The following is a 22,905-nucleotide window of genomic DNA, read 5'->3' on the forward strand; positions in this document are numbered from 1 at the left end:
AGTTATCAACCCAAATAACATTTCTGATTTGGTGTATGCTAAAAGTTGTTTCTTCATAAACATCAAATTTTCACATTCTAGTCTATGCGCTGTCCAATTTGCCTCGTACCTCTAGAAATAATTGCACCAATTGTCTCTATGCATTTTATTCAAGTATGCAACAAAGGCATACGTCACTTTGTTTGCGCAATGTGAAAACAAAGGCATATATGTCACTTTGGATCCCATGCATATGCTAAAAGTTGTTTCTTCATAAACATCGATCCATAACTTGTGGATCCCATGTATTTAATATAGTAAGACCTGAATAAGATGATTTAATTAAGAAGACTTTGATTAATTAAAATGTTTATCCAAAGAAGGTTAGTTACATGTTCACACACATAAAACAATAATTAACTAGAAATATTGTAGTATGATTTAACAGATATTTAAAAATTTGATCCAATCATCTATATAAGAGGAAGGAGTGGTGTCCGATATAATCACACCAACCAAAGCCACAAAAGAAAAGCAATAGCAATAGCAGTAGCAACAGCCCATATAAAATATAATGGCAGAAACCTGCGACTCCAACAATAAAGTGATCCGTGAATACCATCATGATGCTTCCTTTATGTCAAGGTGTGACATCTTTACTGATGTTACCGAGTACCAACTGTGTCTGGCATATGCCGGAGAATCTGGTAAAGGAAACTTCGAACCTAAGTGGGACACAGACAATGTCACTCCCCACCTTATCGAGCAGTTCAAGCTAAATTGTGCTGCCTCGAATCTGCCAGTCAAAGTGTTTGTCAGCATCGGAGGAGATGACCCCTTCAAAGTTGCTGCTGGTGGTGCCGATGATTGGGTTCTCAATGCCACAACCACACTCCACCACATGATCAACGAGTACCACATCGATGGAATCGATGTTAACTACACCACAATCCTGTGCAACAAAAAATTGTTTGTTAACTGCTTTAAGGATCTCATAAGGGGCCTAAGGGAAGCTCTATGCACCACTGGGTTTGAGGCTTCCTTAGCTCCAGATGCTGCCACCAATGAGGCTTTCTACTTGCCCTTGTACCGATCTATTGATACTTCTTGGATTGGAACTGTTGTGTTTCAGTGCTTCGTTGATTTCGAACCTAAAGATCCTAACAGATCAGTTGAAATCTTGGTGCGCCAGGTTGAGAAGATAGTGGAAGAGTATGATTATTATGACTCTAAGATCTTGCTTGGCTACAGCGCCATTAAGGAGGATTGGAATAAAGTTTCACCACCCCTCTTCTTTCTTGCTCTCAATCGCCTAGTGCATTCTTGGCCTAGGGTTAAGGGCGCATCTGTCAAGGTTCTTAGTGACACCTATGCCTTCATTCCCCCAACGTGGATCCCTAAACTCCTGTCTTTGGCCGTCTCCGATCCTGGAAAATATCCTTAATTGAAGATCCATAATTATTAAGTTCTATCTATGCATTCATGGCTCTAGCCATTCTATATATGGAATAAGACCCATGCTATATCTATTAATTGTATGTGTGTGTTCCTTCTGCCTATATCTATATATGTTGTGCGTGCATTTGAAAAAACAATGCATGGCATGCATATTTGTGCTGTGTTAATGCCTACGTGCATCTTTGTCTCATCAATAAAATATATTATATGTCTTTGTGCTTCATAAATATGTGCATGGGCCTATTACTATGAAGCAAAGTTGTAGAATCAACTCAGACTGGATTGATCCTGAATCAGTGTCTAAACCAATTTGAGTTAGTATTTGAATTACAATTCATGCTGCTCAAATCCACCAACGTTGACCACATTGGGTTTGGTTAAGATCGGTGACCCAGCCCAGGTTGAGGAAGCTTTTTAAATGTTTAATTGATATGCTATTTAATATAATTTATATGTATTTTGTTATTATTTTTATATGAAGTAGATTCTTATGAGTTTACGAGTCAAATTCATTAGTCGAATTTTTAGAACTTTCACGAGTTTATGCAGACTCGATCGAGTTTGATAACCTTAGTGTCAAGTTTACTTATGGGATGAGCTCATGACCACCCATTAGTGAAGATCTCTCTCGATGTTTTATCCCTCTCAATTTACCAACAATTATACTTCTCCTAAAATAAAATAATAAATTATAATTCACCTTTAGTAAAATTTGAATAAGAAATATATTAAAAATTAATATACTTGCAATCTTTCAAAATATTATATGATCTTAATAGGTTTAAATATGTTTTTAGTCCCCGAAAGTTGTTATTTTTAATTTTAATTCTTATAAATTTTTTGTTTATTTTTAGTCCTTATATTGTAAGTTTATGTTTTTTCAATTTTAGTCCCTTTAATATTTTAATTTATTCATTTGTAAACTGCATAAGTTCATGCTTAATTACAATGACCAAAATTATATTGTAAAATTACAAATTTACAGGGACTAAAAATTAAAAAAAAATTACAAGGAACAAAATTGAAAAAACACAAACTTACCAAAACTAAATATGAATAATTTTTTCACAAAGATCAAAATTTAAAAAAAAATACAAACTTACAAAAATAAAAATGTATTTAAGTTATAATCAATGATATTGAGTTAAAATCATGATTTAGACATTCTTAAATCATCTTTTCATGTCTGATATCAGAAAAAAAAATTAAAAAAATATTGTTTAGATTCTTTGAATGAAAATTGATTTTGAGGGTGTAATGACCAAAATGGATTTTAATGTCTATGTACACTCAATTTTCTATTATAATTAGTTATATATATATATATAATTAAAATTAAATAGACATAATTAAAATTAAGACAATATGTGTATAATATGCTAACTTTTGAAATAGAACAACATCTCTTATAAAAATAATTAAATTGAATGAAATAGATAATAAAAGTATTAACTCGACATAAGCATCTTAAAAATTGTTTTTTATAACACACATTCTAAGATGATTATAAGGAATCGTATTAAAAGAATAAAAAATATTTATCAAAAAATCACTTGGATAGGATTGGATGAATTAAAAAATTAAATAAATAGATAACAATCTATCTATTCTCATTTTCAAATTTAATGGATCATCCAATTAACACTATAGAATAAAACAAGTTAAACATAATTTTTTTTATATTTCAATTTTCTTTAAATTTATTTTAAAAAATATTTTTCCATATATTATTTTTAGTACTTATTCATAGGAGTCTCTATCAGATGGAATAATTCATGTACTTGAATTGACCAAAACCCTTTAATATGAATTTTGTTATTATTTGGGTAGAAGTCAAATCTATATTTCAAATAAATAAGAAAGTGTTAATAACCGTTATTTAATTTTAAAAAGTTTTAGGTATTAATTTGGTAAAACAAAAAAAATATTTCTTAAATGTTAATTTTAGAAAGAATAGTCCAAACGAACACTTTCGGTTCTTTAGTCATGTAGATTAATTTACCACAATGACAACTCACAAATTTATTCTGTGGATTTCATACATAAATTAAAACTCCGGAAGAAAAAAAAATATGGCAATGATAATTGATATGCAGAACTAGAACTATTAATTAGTGTTATTGACCTAAGTTTTAGCCCATGTTTGCAAATTGTATGAGTTTGCTCAATTTTACAAATAATACTATAGTTTTTTATATCTCTTATTGTTGTGATTAGTAACAAAAGATAAAAAAGCTATAGATTAAGGTTCTTCAAAATAAATTGAATAAGTGGATATTGAGAATTTCTTTAAACTCTTCGCATTATATTCCGTGTATTTTTTTCTCAATTATTTCCACTTTCACAATTTAATTACCACGCAAAAAATTGGGAAAAGAAACACTTGACCCCATGTATATGTTTATCTCTAATTAACCCAAATTATACCCATTAATTATTGTGCTGCAAACTAGACCAAAAAATCGTAAGAATAAAAAGTTAAAAAGGATATATAATGCAAGCATATGTAGATTGAGAAAGAAGAAAAAGAAAACAGTGTATTTGTATATTTTTCAAAATCGAACAGCTAGCTAAAGGTTGGAAATAAAATTTAGAGTAAAGTATACAGGCACTTACTGAGATTTCGTTAAATTTCTCTTGATACTCCTTATTTTAATAATTTTTTTAAAAATATATATATAAATTTGTTAAGATTTCCTATATTAAACATGTTTAATTTTATTATTTATTTATATCTAGTTAGGATTAATTTGACTTGTTGGTTCAGTTTAAAGTCAAGATACATAAAAAATAATATATATATATATAAAGCTATTATGAACCATCAAATTTTCAGCCAACGAAAAATTAAAGTTGACCAACCTGGTCTAGTTTCACATTCTAGCTTATGCGCTGTCCAATTTGCCACGTACCTCGACCTGGAAATAATTGCACCAATTGTCTCTATGCATTTTATTTAAGTATGCAAGAAAGGCATATGTCACTTTGTTTGCGCAATGTGAAGAGTGATCGAAGACAATACATTCTTATTTATTAGTAAGACTTTAATTAAATTAAAATCGACTAGAAAATTCCAAGACTACAAGTGTGAAAGAGAATAAAATTAGAAGTTATCAGCCCAAATAACATTTCTGATTTGGTATATGCTAAAAGTTGTTTCTTCATAAACATCGATCCATAACTTGTGGATCCCATGTATTTTCTTATTCTTTAATTTACTAGTTTGCTTAAGTTTAATGGTCTATTTATACTAATTAAGTTCGCTTGATTAATTTTTAAATTTGTTTAATCAAATATCCATCAATTGACCAATTACTTTTTCTATCTATTTTTTTTTATAGGCAATGCAATATAATTTTATTGAATGTGGATATATTTTATTGATGCATATATACAATAATCGAAAGCAAATGAAGCACAAAGAGATACAATATATTTTATTGATGAGAGAAAGATGCACGTAGGCATTAACACACCACAAATATGCATGCCATGCATTGTTATTTCAAATGCACGCACAACATATATAGACATAGGCAGAAGGAACACACACATACAATTAATAGATATAGCATGGGTCTTATTCCATATATAGAATGGCTAGAGCCATGAATGCATAGATAGAACTTAATAATTATGGATCTTCAATTAAGGATATTTTCCAGGATCGGAGACGGCCAAAGACAGGAGTTTAGGGATCCACGTTGGGGGAATGAAGGCATAGGTGTCACTAAGAACCTTGACAGATGCGCCCTTAACCCTAGGCCAAGAATGCACTAGGCGATTGAGAGCAAGAAAGAAGAGGGGTGGTGAAACTTTATTCCAATCCTCCTTAATGGCGCTGTAGCCAAGCAAGATCTTAGAGTCATAATAATCATACTCTTCCACTATCTTCTCAACCTGGCGCACCAAGATTTCAACTGATCTGTTAGGATCTTTAGGTTCGAAATCAACGAAGCACTGAAACACAACAGTTCCAATCCAAGAAGTATCAATAGATCGGTACAAGGGCAAGTAGAAAGCCTCATTGGTGGCAGCATCTGGAGCTAAGGAAGCCTCAAACCCAGTGGTGCATAGAGCTTCCCTTAGGCCCCTTATGAGATCCTTAAAGCAGTTAACAAACAATTTTTTGTTGCACAGGATTGTGGTGTAGTTAACATCGATTCCATCGATGTGGTACTCGTTGATCATGTGGTGGAGTGTGGTTGTGGCATTGAGAACCCAATCATCGGCACCACCAGCAGCAACTTTGAAGGGGTCATCTCCTCCGATGCTGACAAACACTTTGACTGGCAGATTCGAGGCAGCACAATTTAGCTTGAACTGCTCGATAAGGTGGGGAGTGACATTGTCTGTGTCCCACTTAGGTTCGAAGTTTCCTTTACCAGATTCTCCGGCATATGCCAGACACAGTTGGTACTCGGTAACATCAGTAAAGATGTCACACCTTGACATAAAGGAAGCATCATGATGGTATTCACGGATCACTTTATTGTTGGAGTCGCAGGTTTCTGCCATTATATTTTATATGGGCTGTTGCTACTGCTATTGCTATTGCTTTTCTTTTGTGGCTTTGGTTGGTGTGATTATATCGGACACCACTCCTTCCTCTTATATAGATGATTGGATCAAATTTTTAAATATCTGTTAAATCATACTACAATATTTCTAGTTAATTATTGTTTTATGTGTGTGAACATGTAACTAACCTTCTTTGGATAAACATTTTAATTAATCAAAGTCTTCTTAATTAAATCATCTGATTCAGGTCTTACTATATTAAATAAGAATAATAATAATCATTTCGAAAAATTAAAGAATAAGAAAATACATGGGATCCACAAGTTATGGATCGATGTTTATGAAGAAACAACTTTTAGCATATGCATGGGATCCAAAGTGACATATATGCCTTTGTTTTCACATTGCGCAAACAAAGTGACGTATGCCTTTGATTTTTATGTGAAACTAGACCTGCAGGTTGGTCAACTTTAATTTTTCTTTGGCTGAAAATTTGATGGTTCATAATGGCTTTATATATATATATTTTTATGTATCTTGGCTTTAAACTGAACCAACAAGTCAAATTAATCCTAACTAAATATAAATAAATAATAAAATTAAACATGTTTAATATAGGAAAAATTAAGAAATTTATATTAATAAAAAACAATTAAAATAAGGAGTATCAAGAGAAGTTTAACGAAATCTCAGTAAGTATTTGTATACTTTACTCTAAATTTTATTTCCAACCTTTAGCTAGCTGTTCGGTTTTGAAAAATATACAAATATACTGTTTTCTTTTTCTTCTTTCTCAATCTACATATGCTTGCATTATATATCCTTTTTAACTTGTTTTTTATTCTTACGATTTTTTGTTCTAGTTTGCAGCACAATAATTAATGGGTATAATTTGGGTTAATTATAGATAAACATATACATGGGTATAATTTGTACATCATGACATAATACTCTGCTGCTTTTATCTCTGATACTTCAACATCAAGATGTGTGTTTAGATTGATGTGTGAACTATTTGCCTGTGATTTATAGGCTTGGAAACTTATGCCTGTGATTCTTACATTGAAGGCTTGAATCACAAGATGTGTGCTTAGATTCATGTGTGAACTATTTGGTGCAGGTTGGACTCTGATTGCTCCTTTGTCCACTTGGTTCCAATGTTGTAATTAGAACAGCATTGTCCTTTGTCCACTAAATAGTTTTACTTTTACCTAATTACTTTTCTTTTTCTTTTCATTTAAAGCTGCGAGAGTACATTGATGATCCTGAATATTATATTAATATTCAAGTAAGTAGCTAGCAATTTACTGAAAATATATCAATTGGTATATGGTGAATGACATGAAATTCTATTGTAATTAATATTAAATTTTAATTTAATAATTAATATTTAAATGATAGATTAAATATAAATAATACTTAAACCTCTTATTTTTATTTAATCTATCATTTAAATATTATTTATTAAATAAATTTTATCATTAATATTAATTATAGTATTGATAATATTGTAATTATAAATATTGATTTATTGATTATTAGCAATATTGATAATATTAAAAATATAAAAAATGACCATTAATAAATCAATTTTTAATTACAGGTTATTAAATATTTAACATCATTTCTTAACTGAACACTGATGTGAAAAAACAATATTTTACATCGTTCACTAAGATAACACCGATGTAAAATGTTTAATTTCTACATCGTTTATTAACTGAGCACCGATGTGGAAAAACACTATTTTACATCGTTCACTAAGATAACATCGATGTAGAAGGTCTAATTTCTACATTGTTCCTTAACTGAGCACCAATGTGGAAATGCGCTATTTTACATCGTTCACTAAGATAACACCGATGTAGAAGGTCTAATGTCTACATCGGTGGTCAGGAAAGCACTGTTGTAGAAAACGTTGTCTTTCTACAACGGTGGTTTGGGGACCGATGTTGAAACTTCTAACTTTCAACAACATCCTATTCAACATCGGTTGATCACCGATGTAAAATGTGGTTTTCCACCGATGTGAAAACTATGTTTTCTAGTAGTATTTGTCTCATCAATAAAATATATTGTATCTCTTTGTGCTTCATTTGCTTTCGATTATTGTATATATGCATCAATAAATATATTATCAACTAAATTAATCATTTTTATTAATCTTAATGAATTAGGTAATTTGAATGACCATTCATGCTACTCAAATCCATCAACGTTGACTTGATTGGGTTTTGTTAAGATCGGTGACCCAACCCACGTTGAGCAAGTTTTTTAAATGTTTAATTGGTATGCTATTTAATATAATTTATATGTATTTTGTTATTATTTTTATATGCAGTAGACTCTTATTATTTATTAGTCGAGTCTTTAGACCAAAATGGATTTTAATGACTATGTACACTCAATTTTCTATTATAATTAGTTATATATATATATATATAATTAAAATTAAATAGACATAATTAAAATTAAGACAATATGTGTATAATATGCTAACTTTTGAAATAGAACCACATCTCTTATAAAAAAATTAAATTGAATAAAATAGATAATAAAAGTGTTAGCTCGACATAGGCATCAAACATAAGTTTATCTAAAATAGACAAAATGCATTCAAAATTAAACAAATATAGCAAGACTTTCAATTTACATATATATAATTATATTTTTAAAATCAATAAATAACAAACATATGCATGAGTGTATTGATGAGAGGGTAGGGTAAATTAGGCAAAAATTCACTAAAATTCATTTTTGGTAGAAGTCAAAGTTACTTGCTTCAACTCCACCATAATTTTTCATCAAAAGATTCAACTAAGATAATCAAACATGCAAAATTTTTGTCAAAAACAAATTTGACACACCTCACCATAATAAACCATGATTTTGAGGTCAATCCAAACACACTACACTGAGTTATAAATCCAAGAGTGTGTTTTCATCTACATGAAACATCACAATGCTAGTGATTATGTTGGATGGGGGTGAGGGGATAGGAGTCATTTTATTTAATGACTGAATTTTGAAATTGTCTAGTAGCATTAACGAAACACAAATGGATCCTCTGCAATGACATTAATTACTACTATGGATAATTCTAACTTTTTATGACAATTGACTTATATTATTTCCATACGAAAAAAAATCAACAATATAATTTGGAACATGACTAAAATAACGGGGATCAACAGGAGAATTTAGAGCTCAAGCAAGACAGTGAGTCACCGAGTTCACTTGTCTCCTGACAAAACAATCTCAAAAGTTTGGTAGATCATGTAGCATAGTCAGATAGTTTCATAAGATCTCACCATATTCTAATTTACCTAAGTGATAGTTATACACTCCATTCTCCACTTGAAGGCAATCAGATTCAATAATGATATCATCAATCCCAGATCTTTGAGCATTGTAAGGCTACCAACATGGCTAGGGCCTTCCTTTCATGAGACCCATTTGACCCTATTTAAGCTCCAAGGATGCAAATAAAAGGTAGATAATTGGTTGGGGGACTATTTAGGGTTTGAGGTTGCAGGTGCAAAGCTCTCCCTTACCCTCCATGGCTTTCCTACCATTTCTCATTATCTATTTTCTTCTTGTAGTTAGGTTTACCCATTTTATGGGTTGATGTAGTTGAATCCATCCAGATGTTTACATTTTGATTATTAATCTATGTTTATTTTTCATTATTGAGTGTTATCCTCTATGCATTAATGTTTGCTTTGGCTTGACCACCCTTTTCTTGATGTTGTGGTTTGAATTGTCAGTGGAAAATGTTTTTGAATTTAGAAATAAAGAGGAACACTTAATGTGTTTTGTGTCTAGAGATAGAACAAAGCTTGTCATTTGGGTGGATTAGTCAAGGGATTGATAGTTTGATCAAGGGACTTAGATTCTTTCCATCCGAGGGACCAGGGTTTGAGTATTTTTGTGAGTTGATGATTATAATTGGGCTTTGAACTAGATTAGTGACCTTTGTTAGCATGAGGAGGTGGTTTAGTGAAATCAACCCTAACTCTTTTTTTATTCATTGTTATTTTACTTCTTTTTATCGCACTCCAAGTGTTTTTAAAAGTTTCCCAAAAAGAGTTTCTTGTTCTTTTTCTCTTGAACTTTATGTTTATTTCATTTCTTGCTATTTATATTGTTACAATCAAATTCTAATTGTTGTTTCTGAAAGCCATAATTAATCAATATATCTATTTTTTCGAGTATTACGCAAGTCCGTGTGAATACAAGAATGGCAACAACAAAAGAGTGAAGGTTCGAGAGAATGAGAGGGTTCGAAAATGGGTTAGTGCCAGAGGTTTAGAAATATTAGAAAAAATTAAGTAACATCAGTTTTATCTAAAAATCAATGTTATATACTAATTTGACAAATCGGTTTTCAAAACCGATGTTAGCTAATTACTAACAACATCGGTTTTCAAAAAATCGATGCTAAAATTGTACTAGCAACATTAGTTTTCAAAAAACCGATGTTAAGTTTTTGGTAGTAACATTGGTTTTCGAAAATCGATGTTAAGAAGCTTCAGGTATTTACAAAAATGTCACCGCATATAATTTAACATCAATTTTTCTTGTAACCGATATTAAATTGGCGATGTTGAATGCATATTTTGTTATAGTGTGGGTTATCTTCAAAATCTAACCCTTTATGTACACATATTTATGGGTCATATGGTCCATGGACATTGCCTTTTTAATTAAGGGAATGTTAATATGAAATTACACGATAGTAAGTCCTTGATAATATTGATTGGATTATGTTAACATAAACTATATTCTTTAATCTTCACAAAAATGACAAGTATATATGTATTAAGAAAGTCGACGTCTATTCAGCCCTATAAAGGGATAAAGTCCACTCAGTCTTCAATATGATCGAAGGGTATTCGTCCATACAATACACATGCCCTCTAATCCTCAATTCATTAAGAGGACAAATTAGATTACTATTAGCCAATATCATACAAAGCATATTCTTTTCTCTAGTATTTTAGAGTGTGTTATGTATTAGCGGGTACTAATGACCATTTGGTCTTTTGTAGGACCAATCATTCATCAAAGGGTACTCGTCCATATGGTACCTTGCTCCCTAAGCCAATAAGTCCTTAAGAAAATGAAGAATCTTGATGTAATTGTCTTATGCCAAAAGGTTTTCATCCCTTCTTATGATTGTTGTACTCAAAGGTGCTTGATTTTCTCTAGATGTCTCACGTGTTGTATCTGGCGGCGTGTTAGGATGTGTTGCTTCATTTTGCAGGTATAATTATGATCGTTGTAAGTTTAGGACATGAAGCGACGCTTTTTTTCTAGACCATTGATCTCACATGATCCAATGTTTGGGAATAATTGCAATATTTGAGCCTTCATAGGCCCAAACTCTATGTATACCCCTTTCTCGTCCTTCTCCTTCCACACTTCATTTTCTCAAACTTCATCTTTCTTGTTTATGTAGCCAAGAAGCCAAGCACTCGTTTCTTTTTAGGATGTAGTTATTCGTTTACTCATTTACATTAATTACTTTTTCATCTATTTATTTCCTATTTTTCTATTTAATTAAATGTCAACTTTATCGTGAAGATTATTTAATTAAATGTCACATTTGATTTTCACACATGTTTTAAAATAATTTATAAGTGGTTGAGTAAGATACATGTTGTAAACCTCCTGATAAATGTCTTTGATTCCTACAAATAAAAAAGTCACAATTATTATTTTTATTTCCTTTCCAATAATTTTTTCAGAAATTTTTTATTTATTCTATGATTATAGTAATTACATGCTCAAATATGAACATTTGAGTGTTTAATTCTATTAATTTGTTTAAAAATTATAATAATAATAATTTTAATACTATTATCACAATTTTAACTTTATTAGTCTTTTACTTAGTGAATTTTATAATCTATGAAAATATTGTGCATGTGTATTTCTAGAAGTAGACGGGAAAGAATGTTTCTTAGAACAAATAGACACTTGTAACTTATAGGAAAAACTATATAGTATAAAAATAAAAAATAAAAATACACTCATATTTTTTTAAAATATTTATGAATAAAATCATAAAAAATATTTCATACATTTACAATATCGTCAAAATAAAAAAAAATCAAATTATGTTGTTTCTCCAATAATAATAGATAAATAAAAACACACACACTCATATATATATATATATATATACATACTAGTATTAGAGCCCGTGCAATGCACATGCAAACTGATCTATTGTAAATTATTACAAATTGTAATTATTATATGATTGAATTTAAAGAAAAACTAATTTTACATTGTATTGCTAGGTTACAGTTGAGACTACTAATCCTACATCAAAACATGCTTCTTCGATATTATTGTGTTACAGTGATATAGAATAACATTTCTTCTTTTAAACTTTATTTGTTTAAAAAGGGTGTTCCCAAGAGGACTGAGGAGATTGAGTTTGTTGATACTGCACATTTTCTTGAGCTTTCAACACCAGAAATGTTGCATGGACTATAGGTACCATGATCTTGTTGTTATTTCTTCTGATATTTAATATATTACCTTGAATTTAAGCTTCTTTGCACAAATTACATACAAATGCAATTGTTGTATTAACTTGTTTTACAAAATTTGTGCTTATACTCCAAAAATGCAAAATAACAATTCAATATGTGTAAAACTATTTTGAATAATTGAAGTACTAATACATGAGTAATATACTTTACCAATTGAAGACCAAAGTTAAGCTGATTGTTGAGGATGTATTTCATATTCCGCATTATGAAAATTGTATCTATAGTTGACATATTTCTGTCCGTAAATTAAGTATAAATTTTCTCATTGGCTTTAAATATAAATTTCATATTTTTACATAATTTACTGGGAGAAGAAGAGAAAAGAAAAACTCAACCTCATAATTTTACTTATAAATTCTAGACATTAATTTGACTTATACTTGATATTTTAAATAAAATAAAATATTCAATGAATTAGTTAAGTGAAAAGAAAATAAGCAAGAAATAAGTTAATTTTAGATGTTAATTTTATTTATACTTTTATGTTAAATAAAATCAGATATTCAATAAATTAGTTAAGTGATAAGATACTAAGCAAGAAAGAAAAATAATTATTTACACAATTCTCATTCATTATATTTTATTCATATTCTCTATAATAAATAACACAAAGTAATTAAAAAATTATTTAAGCTAAAAAACCATTTATATTATCATAATTTCATTGATTCAAATTTCTCTTAGTTATGGAATTATATATGTATTAAATAGGAAAAAATTTACTCCTCAGTAATTAAATATAGTTTTTTTGAATAACAATTCAATATGTGTAAAACTATTTTGAATAATTGAAGTACTAATACATGAGTAATATACTTTACCAATTGAAGACCAAAGTTAAGCTGATTGTTGAGGATGTATTTCATATTCCGCATTATGAAAATTGTATCTATAGTTGACATATTTCTGTCCGTAAATTAAGTATAAATTTTCTCATTGGCTTTAAATATAAATTTCATATTTTTACATAATTTACTGGGAGAAGAAGAGAAAAGAAAAACTCAACCTCATAATTTTACTTATAAATTCTAGACATTAATTCAATATACTTTACCTTGAATTTACTTGTTGTTATTTCTTCTGATATTTAATATATTACCTTGAATTTAAGCTTCTTTGCACAAATTACATACAAATGCAATTGTTGTATTAACTTGTTTTACAAAATTTGTGCTTATACTCCAAAAATGCAAAATAACAATTCAATATGTGTAAAACTATTTTGAATAATTGAAGTACTAATACATGAGTAATATACTTTACCAATTGAAGACCAAAGTTAAGCTGATTGTTGAGGATGTATTTCATATTCCGCATTATGAAAATTGTATCTATAGTTGACATATTTCTGTCCGTAAATTAAGTATAAATTTTCTCATTGGCTTTAAATATAAATTTCATATTTTTACATAATTTACTGGGAGAAGAAGAGAAAAGAAAAACTCAACCTCATAATTTTACTTATAAATTCTAGACATTAATTTGACTTATACTTGATATTTTAAATAAAATAAAATATTCAATGAATTAGTTAAGTGAAAAGAAAATAAGCAAGAAATAAACCAAACAAATATTTCCATTAATCTCATTAGTTATATTTTATTCATATTCTTCCGTAAAAAAATATTTTATTTGTATTCTCCACATTAAGTAAAACAAAGTATTAAAAAAAATAGTTAAGTTAAAAAAACCTTATATGAGTAAGAATATAATAAATAAGAAATACATCATTTGCCTATAATTTGATTTTAGCTACTAATTTTATTTATACTTTCTATGTTAAATAAAATCAGATATTCAATAAATTAGTTAAGTGATAAGATAGTAAGCAAGAAAGAAAAAAAATTATTTACACAATTCTCATTCATTATATTTTATTCATATTCTCTATAATAAATAACACAATGTATTCAACAAATTAGTTAAGCTAAAAAAAAAAATTTATAGTATCATAATTTAATTGATTCAAATTTCTTAGTTTTGTAATTAAATAGAAAAAAATTTACTCCTCGGTAATTAAATATAGTTTTTTTCTTTAAAAAAATATTTTTCTTCTTTTTTATTTTATATATAATTTCTATCTTTGACAAAAAATTTATTCTCATATATTAAGTAATGATATTCTTACTTGCTTTTAAGAATCATCTTTATATTTTATATTTATTTTTTATCTTTAGTAAAAAAGTTACTCCCCTTAAATTAAATATAAATTTTTTTATTTGGTTTTAAAATGATCATCTTTATATTAGGATAGTATTTGAGTTCAAAAATAATTTCTGATCAGACTTTATTTACCCTCAGTTGAACTCCAGATTAGTCAAGACTCATTTCCTCTTATGAATTGGAGGATTAATACCAGAAAAAAGTTAAATTAATACTTTATATTTGAATATATAATTTCTAACTTTAGTTGAAATATTCCTTTCAGTAAATTAAGTATAGATTTTCTTACTTGCTTTTAAAATAAATTTAATATTTTTTTTTTATTTTATATGTTATTTCTATCTTTAAGAAAAAATTTCATCTCGACAAATTAAGTATAAATTTTGTTACTTGTCATCTTAAAAATATCATTTTCATATTTTTTAAATAATTCACCGGGAGAAGAAGAGGAAAGAAAAATCTCACCTCATAATTTTACATATAAATTTTAGACATTAAGTTGTAGTTATACTTGGTATTTTAAATAAAATATAATATTCATTGAATTAGTTAAGTGAAAAGACAATAAGAAGGAAATAAACCAAAAAAACATTTGCATTAATCTCAGTAGCTATATTTTATTCTTATTCTACCTGAAACATCACAATGCTAGTGATTATGTTGGATGGAGGTGAGGGGGTAGGAGTCAGTTTTATTTAATGAATGAATTTTGAAATTCTCTAGTAACAGTAGTGAAACACAAATGGATCCTCTGCAATGATGTTAATTACTACTATAGATAATTGTAACTTTTTATTATATTCTAATTTTTATGACAACTGACTTATATTATTTCAATACGAAAAAAATCAGCAATACAATTTGGAACATGTCTAAAATAATGGGGATCAACTTGAGAATTCAGAGCTCGATCAAGAGAGTGAGTCACCGAGTTCGCTTGTCTCCCTACAAAACAAACCCAAAAGTTTTGTAAATCACGTAGCATAATACGACAGTTCGATAAGATCACACCATATTTCGATTTATCTGAGCGACAGTTATATACTTCATTCTCCACTTGAAGGCAATCAGATTCAATAATGATATCATCAATCTCCAAATCTTTGAGCCATTGTAAGGCTACCAACATGGCTAGGGCCTTCCTTTCATGAATCAACAGTTTAAACGGGGAAGTGTGAGATAAAGCCATGACAAATTGACCTCTATCATCCCTGATAAACACAACCAACTTAAAAGAATTTTCCTCTTTGACAAAAGCAACACCAATATTGCATTTTAAAGTCCCTAGAGGAGGAGGTTCCCACCTTACTACCATCAGATTTGCAGTGGGTCTTAAGTATGCCTTCTCAATCACTCGAACTTTTCTCCAATTGTCAAAAAACTCCTAAGCTTGATGTACCTTAGGCTCAGCGCGCAATCACTTACAACAATTCTACTTTACATATAGGCTTCGTGCGACATGCTAGGCTAAGTGTGCAGACAATTATGCAGAAACAACAGTGCAATGCATTTGACCCTATTTAATCTATGTTTATTGTTCATTATAAAAACCGTCTTTGATCCCAAAGGTCATTTTTAATTATTTTATTTATTTTCTCTTTCATTAATTCACAACAACAACACGATGAACCTAAAGCTAAAAAGCTTCGAGAAATGGGATGCTCCTGAGGAGAACGGCAGAGAAGGATGCAGTTCTTTTCGGAGAAAGAAAATCAAGAAACACACCCTGGAGAAGGGAACGCTCTAGAGAAGAACCCTCACTGTGTCGCCATGGTGTTGCCAGAGAAGGACGTAGGGGGCCGTCAATTTCTTTTGCCGTTGTGGTATTGTCAGAGAAGAAGCCTGTCGAGGACGTGCGACACAGAGTGAAGAAGACCATGAAGCGGTAACCTCACTCACTCTCTCTCTCTCTCTCTCTCTCTCTCTCTCTCTCTCTATTTTCCAAGTTTTCACTTCCACTTAGGGTTAGGTTTCTCTCTCTCTTCAATTCTTTAGGTTTTTCTTTCTGTTTCTTCCTTTTCATTCAATTTTTAGGGGTTGTGTAACTGTAATTGCAGAAAATTGGTTCACGATGGGCATTAGTATTATGTGATGGTAAAAAAATGTGTGACACGGAATGGTGTTTGTGCCATAGCTTTTATGTGGCAGTCATAATCTGACCTTGTGAGTGTATTGCAGTGAGCTTTATATTAAAGCATCTTCAAAAGGACGACCCTCTACAATCAGGGAGGTTAAAGCTTTGAACATTGGTCAACTTGTAAGAATTTCTGGTATTGTTTGGGTTTCGACTTTCAGGACATGACTTGTATCAAATAATTTTTTTTTGCTCTATATATTGTTTAATCCATGATTTGTGATAATTTTCTTAATGTACTTCCATTTAAACTTCAGATTTGAGTATCATTGTTATCAGTTTCATACTCCTTTGTATGAAAATTACTAATCTTTTATTAAAGACAAAAAGTTCAAGCTTCATAATTATATCAATCTGTTAATTCTGTACAAGTTCTATAAGGCTACATCTATATGGAATTCCAATTAGTTGATGGTAATGATGATATGGGAGTTTCTGGGGATGTGGGTTTGAGTACGTATGAAGTTCAGATGCATCAAGAAACATATGAAGGTGTGCTATTCTAATCATTTAAATTTTTATATGGAATTCTGAATGAATAAAAAAATTAGGCATGTCATGTATAAAGCTTTGCATCCTGTTTATGACTTTATGTTGTGGGCACTATTCATTTGTTTAATGTTTGTTTTGCATCCACACTGTCTCTCTGGCTTATTCATATAATTGATTTTGTAATTTGTGCCTGCAGAATTTCAGCAGGAAGTGACAGAATTTCAGGTTCAATTCATGTTCTCTACATAGTTCTGTCATGCTTATTGTTGTCAAATTGTTCTGATTATAATTTTGTATAGTATGGGCATTTGATACAGAGACAGAGTGCTGGTCACTCATGGAGACTCAGTGATAGAAATTGCTCTTGTGCATTGTTACTATTTTGATATTATATTACATATTTTTGTTCCATCATGCTATTATTGATTAATTAAAATGTAAAAAAATAAAATAAAAGAACCATTATTACATGCTGAATGGTGAATTCTACTTAAAGTTTTTTTTCCATTACTATCTGTTGTTTATATATGTCCAGTGATTTTTTCCATTACGTGTTTGCTTGATTCTATGTTCCTTTTCCCGTTATATATCCTTTCAAATGGTAGGAATATAGTGCTGAATTGGGAGATACCAAAAAAGTGTACGATGTACTTTACTTGTCTTTTTATTTTTTTATTTTTTAATACTATTCTTTAAATTTAGTTAATCTCAATGTGTCCCGTTATTAATTCCTAAAATATTTTGTATCTATAAAGTTGAAGTTTGTAAATTTATATTTTAACATATATCAAATTAATAGCTCTCATGAGTAAATGCAGGTTTGTCGGAAATTGTAGCTTCTTTATCTTTGAGAAAATGCAGGTATGTTGGAAATTGTAGCTCTCATGCTCACAGAGGAAGTGTCTCCCAGTGAACAACCTGATCTTTTTCTTCAATTAGCTTTAACTTCAACATTCTTTGCTGGGATCTTTCAAGCCGCTCTTGGAATTCTAAGGTAATTAATTCCTTATTAGCATTTCCATTTTTAGTTAAACTATATACTTAGCCTCTATAGTTATTTTAATTTTAAGTTTTAGTCTAGATACTAGAAAATGATAAGTTTTAGTCTTTACATATATATTTTTGTTTACCAAGTTTTGGTCCTAGTAACTAATATCAGACTAGAAAATTGAAAGACTTTACACATTTATTTTTACCTAAGTTTGGTCCCTCTCACTAACATGAATTTTTTTGCAGTATAAAACTGCTCCAAGAACTTTCCACCACTGATAAACTGGAAAAAAAATTGTACAGAGGCTAAATCTTACCGTTACTGTATGATAATTTGTTTAAACTTATTTCTTGAGAAAAACATTTCTTTAATAAAATAAACAGTTTTTTTTTTTTTTACTTTTTCAGTATGTTTGCTGAATCTGTTTTTGCATAAAAAGTAAATTTTTAATTTTAAATAATCTGACTCTTATGCATAGAGACTAAGAAACTTAAAATTGAGACAACCATAGAAATTAAATGAATAGTTTAAGAGGTTAACCTTCAATTTTTCATTTGGAAAATGACAAAAGAAAAAGGGTCTCAAGTGAAATATAAGGTAAAGTCTCAAATGATTGCAGGCTAGGATTTATCATTGATTTTCTATCAAAGGCAATCCTTATTGGATTCATGGTTGGATCAGCTGTAATTGTAGCTTTGCAACAGCTCAAGGGCCTTCATGGAATCAAACATTTCACCAAAAAGATGCAACAGCTCAAGGACTAACATTGCAGTAAGATACTGCTTTAGCTATAAATAATGGAATTCTGGTTATAGCTCTTGAAATTAATAAAATTCTGCTCTTGCTTGTTAAGATAATTCACAATAAATTAACTCCAGTTAATCTTAACCAGATTTGTTGAGGATCGGCTAGCTACCTTAAAAAATGTCAACAAAGAGCCTGAGTTAGACCAATGGAATTTGTATCTAGGTAGTTCTCTGTACCTGTTTATGATTTCTGCACCATCCCTCATTTTGTCCTGGTTAATAACTAAACAGTTTTATAACTAAACATTCTCTCATAAGTTGAAAATTTTGAAAACTAAATACTGTTAAAATATGGTCTATGAAGGGTGATATATTTAGTTTTATGGTTGTTGGACTGATGTTATCTGACTATGATTTATTTTACTGTTTATGTATTTTGCTAACTCTGTCCAATATACCAATTAGAGTGATAACATGGACGCTACTAGTAACTAAACACAGGGAAGCTTAGTTATAATTATTATTTGTTTTTAAAATATTACTACAACATTATATAGCTGCTTATAAATTCACTCCACTCTATTTTTTAACAATAAATATTGGTAGTTACTTTCTCTCTAGGTCATACAGAGATAAAAACAAAGAATAGTTGATACGAGAGTATTTGTCAAAACAAATTTACAAGTTAGTTGAAAATTAAACTTATAAATTAGTTGAAACTCATAAGAGCTGAAATAATAAAAATTTATAAGCTAGCTAGTTGATTGAATAAAAATATTTAATAATATTAGCCAATAAGCTAGTTAATAAATATAAAATGACATAAATATTTAGATTTAATTACTTGATATAAAGAGAGATATAAAATAAATTAACAAAGATAAAAATAAAAATAAATAACCAGTTGCTTATAATAAGAATAGGGGATCGAATAGAGTAAGATAAGAATACTGATAAATTATTTTTGAACAATAAATTGTTCACATATCACTACTCCTTTTATAAATTTCACCATTCAAAATAATTATATTGTTTGGCCTTGAGTTATTCCAACCTCAACAAGATTACATGAAGAAGAGAACGAAAATGCTTGGCAACAACACCACCAAAAAAATGCTGATGCAAGTGCTCCTTGTTCACAAATCAAAAGTAGTATATATAATTCATAGTTTTATTATCCCTTTCTTATCTCTAATTTCTTGTTCGTCTATTTAGTTCTTTAGTATTTAAGCCATCTTACAGGCTTTAATAATGTATTTATTTTTATCTACTTTCATAATGTATTAATTTTTAATTGCAACATAAACTTTGAGGTTCACAAATCGACTATGCTCTATTTAGTGTCCACCATTCAACACTTATGTCGTTTAGCATTCACTTATTCTTCTGATCATTTGTTTATGCCCTTGAAATCACATGTGCGCCTATAGAGAAATGAGTACGCTGCTTCCAACCTCAACAAGAGTACATGATACAGAGAACCAAAATGCTTCTCAACAACACCGAAGAGATGCAGGCACTCTCTTTGTCCTCAAATCTAAAGGTAGTAATCATTCATACATATAGTTTTCCATTCATACATATATGGATTCCAATCACAATTTGAATTTTAAGAGACATAAATTTTCATTGACTGGTGTGGAATATTTGGTTTGTTTTGTTTTAGGTGAAGGATTATATTGCAACCCCTGAACCGAATGGCTACCAGAGTCTTCAGACCACTGTGATTCCATTTTTGTATGAGAATGTTTAGGCTAGAAGTCTAGGTATGCTTTTTATAGCTGCAGTAGTTTGAATTGGTTAGGCTTATTTGTATTGACAACGTATTCTTGAGTATGCAAATTAATTTTTAAATTTTTTCTCAATTATTGTTGTCCAATTTATTAGCATAATTTTTATTTATTTTAATATACAAAGTTTCTCATGCCTGCTCTGTGCAAGTTTGAAGTTGAGCTAGTTTCATTTTTGGGGATGTAAAGGCTCCATACAGCAAAAAAAAACAAATTGCATTTCTACATCAGTTCTGACATGATCGATGTAGAAATGTTTAACATTCTACATCAATCTTGTAGTTGTGACCGTCGTTGAATGCTGAGAAGGTCTCATATAATCGATGTAGATTGTCTTTTTTCTAGTAGTGATGAATGCTTGCTTTGACTTGATCACCCTTTTCTTGATGTTGTGTTTTGAATTGTCAATGGAAAATGCTTTTGAACATAGAAATAAAGAGGAACACCTAATGGGTTTTCTGTCTAGAGATAAAACAAATCTTGTTAGTCATCTTTTAACTCTTGTTCTTTATGCAAGTCACTTAGGTAGATTAGTCAAGGGATTGATATTTTGGTCAAGGGACTTAGATTCTTTCATCTGAGGGATTGAGGTTTGAGCATTGAACTAGATTAGTGACTTGTGAATTGATTATTATGATTGGGCATTGAACTAGATTAGTGACCTATGTAGCATAAGGAGGTGGTTTAGGGAAGTTAGCCCTAACTCTTTTATTCTTTGTTATTTTACTTCTTTTTATCGTACTCCAAGTGTTTGTAAAAATTACCGAAAAAAGATTTTCTTATTCCTTTGCTCTTGAATTTTATGATTGTTTCATTTCTTGCTATTTATATTGTTACAATCAAATTATAATTGCTGTTTCTGGAAGCCATAGTTAGTGAATATTGGTTTTTTTAGTATTACGCGAGTCCCTAAGAATATGAGAGTGACAACAACGAAAGAGTAAAAGTTGGAGATAATGAGAGTGTTTCAAAGTGAGTCAGCGCCAAAAATTTAGAAATATTAAAAATGAACTAAAATCAGTTTAAAACTGATGTTAAGTAATTACTAACAACATTAACATTTGGGAAATATTTATAGAACATAATAGATAATAGATATGTAAAATATAAAATCAAAATAAGCGTGATTAGTGATATTATTCACCCGTGTTTTAGCCCATATGTTTACAAATTGCATGAGTTTGCTCAATTTCATAAATAATACTATACTTTTTTATATCTCTTTTTTTTTGTGATTAGTAACAAAAGATAAAAAGCCACCATATATTAACATTCTTAAAGATAATTGAATAAATGAATATTGAGAGTTTTTTTAAACTCTTCATATCGTATCCCGTGTATTCTTCTTCAATCATTTTCACTTTCACAATTTAATTAAGTACCAGGCAATAACAACTGGGAAAAAAAAACTAACAAACGTGATCTCCATTCCCATGTTTATGTTTATCTCAAATTCAAATTATACCCATTACTTGCTTTAAGCATAAATTTCATATTTTTAATTCTATATGTTGTTTCTATCTTTAAGAAAAATGTTTATATCCACAAATTAAGTATAGATTTATTACTTGTCTTAAAAATATCATTTTCATATTTTTACATAATTTACTAGGAGAAGAAGAGAAAAGAAAAACTCCACCTCATAATTTTACATATAAATTCTAGATATTAATTTGACTTATACATGGCATTTTAAATAAAATAAAATATTCAATGAATTAGTTAAGTGAAAAGAAAATAAGCAAGAAATAAACCAAAAAAACATTTCCATTAATCTCATTAGTTATATTTTATTCTCATTCTTCTGTAAAAAAAAAAATATTTTATCTGTATTCTCCATATTAAGTAAAACAAAGTATTCAAAAAAATTAGTTAAGTAAAAAAAAAACTTATACGAGTAAGAAGATAATAAATAAGAAATACATCATTTGCCTATAATTTCATTTTAGATATTAATTTTATTTATACTTTCTATGTTAAATAAAATCAGATATTCAATAAATTAGTTAGGTCATAAGATAATAGCCAAGAAAGAAAAAAAATTATTTACACAATTCTAATTCAT

At 29.3% G+C, this 22,905-nt stretch overlaps 2 protein-coding genes and 1 non-coding gene across 3 annotated transcripts; 2 read left to right on the forward strand and 1 right to left on the reverse strand.

The window, feature by feature from the left end:
- Positions 1–489: 489 nt before the first annotated feature.
- Positions 490–1,660, forward strand: LOC100785788 (ruBisCO-associated protein). The gene has a single exon (XM_006576343.4). The coding sequence runs from the start codon at positions 554–556 to the stop codon at positions 1,421–1,423; it is 870 nt and encodes a 289-aa protein (XP_006576406.1). The 5' UTR covers positions 490–553; the 3' UTR covers positions 1,424–1,660.
- Positions 1,661–4,850: 3,190 nt separating this feature from the next.
- LOC100788442 (ruBisCO-associated protein) lies at positions 4,851–6,019 on the reverse strand. The gene has a single exon (XM_003521690.5). It carries the CDS (start codon positions 5,953–5,955, stop codon positions 5,086–5,088), a length of 870 nt encoding a protein of 289 aa, XP_003521738.1. The 5' UTR covers positions 5,956–6,019; the 3' UTR covers positions 4,851–5,085.
- A 9,899-nt stretch (positions 6,020–15,918) lies between these two features.
- On the forward strand, positions 15,919–20,904 carry LOC102668669 (uncharacterized). The gene is made up of 6 exons (XR_005890870.1): positions 15,919–16,572; positions 16,866–18,307; positions 18,924–19,075; positions 19,197–19,273; positions 20,481–20,593; positions 20,717–20,904. It is a non-coding gene; the product is annotated as an uncharacterized protein (transcript).
- Positions 20,905–22,905: the final 2,001 nt, after the last annotated feature.

This window comes from Glycine max, chromosome 3 (genome assembly GCF_000004515.6).
Source record: "Glycine max cultivar Williams 82 chromosome 3, Glycine_max_v4.0, whole genome shotgun sequence".
Lineage (NCBI taxonomy): Eukaryota > Viridiplantae > Streptophyta > Magnoliopsida > Fabales > Fabaceae > Glycine > Glycine max.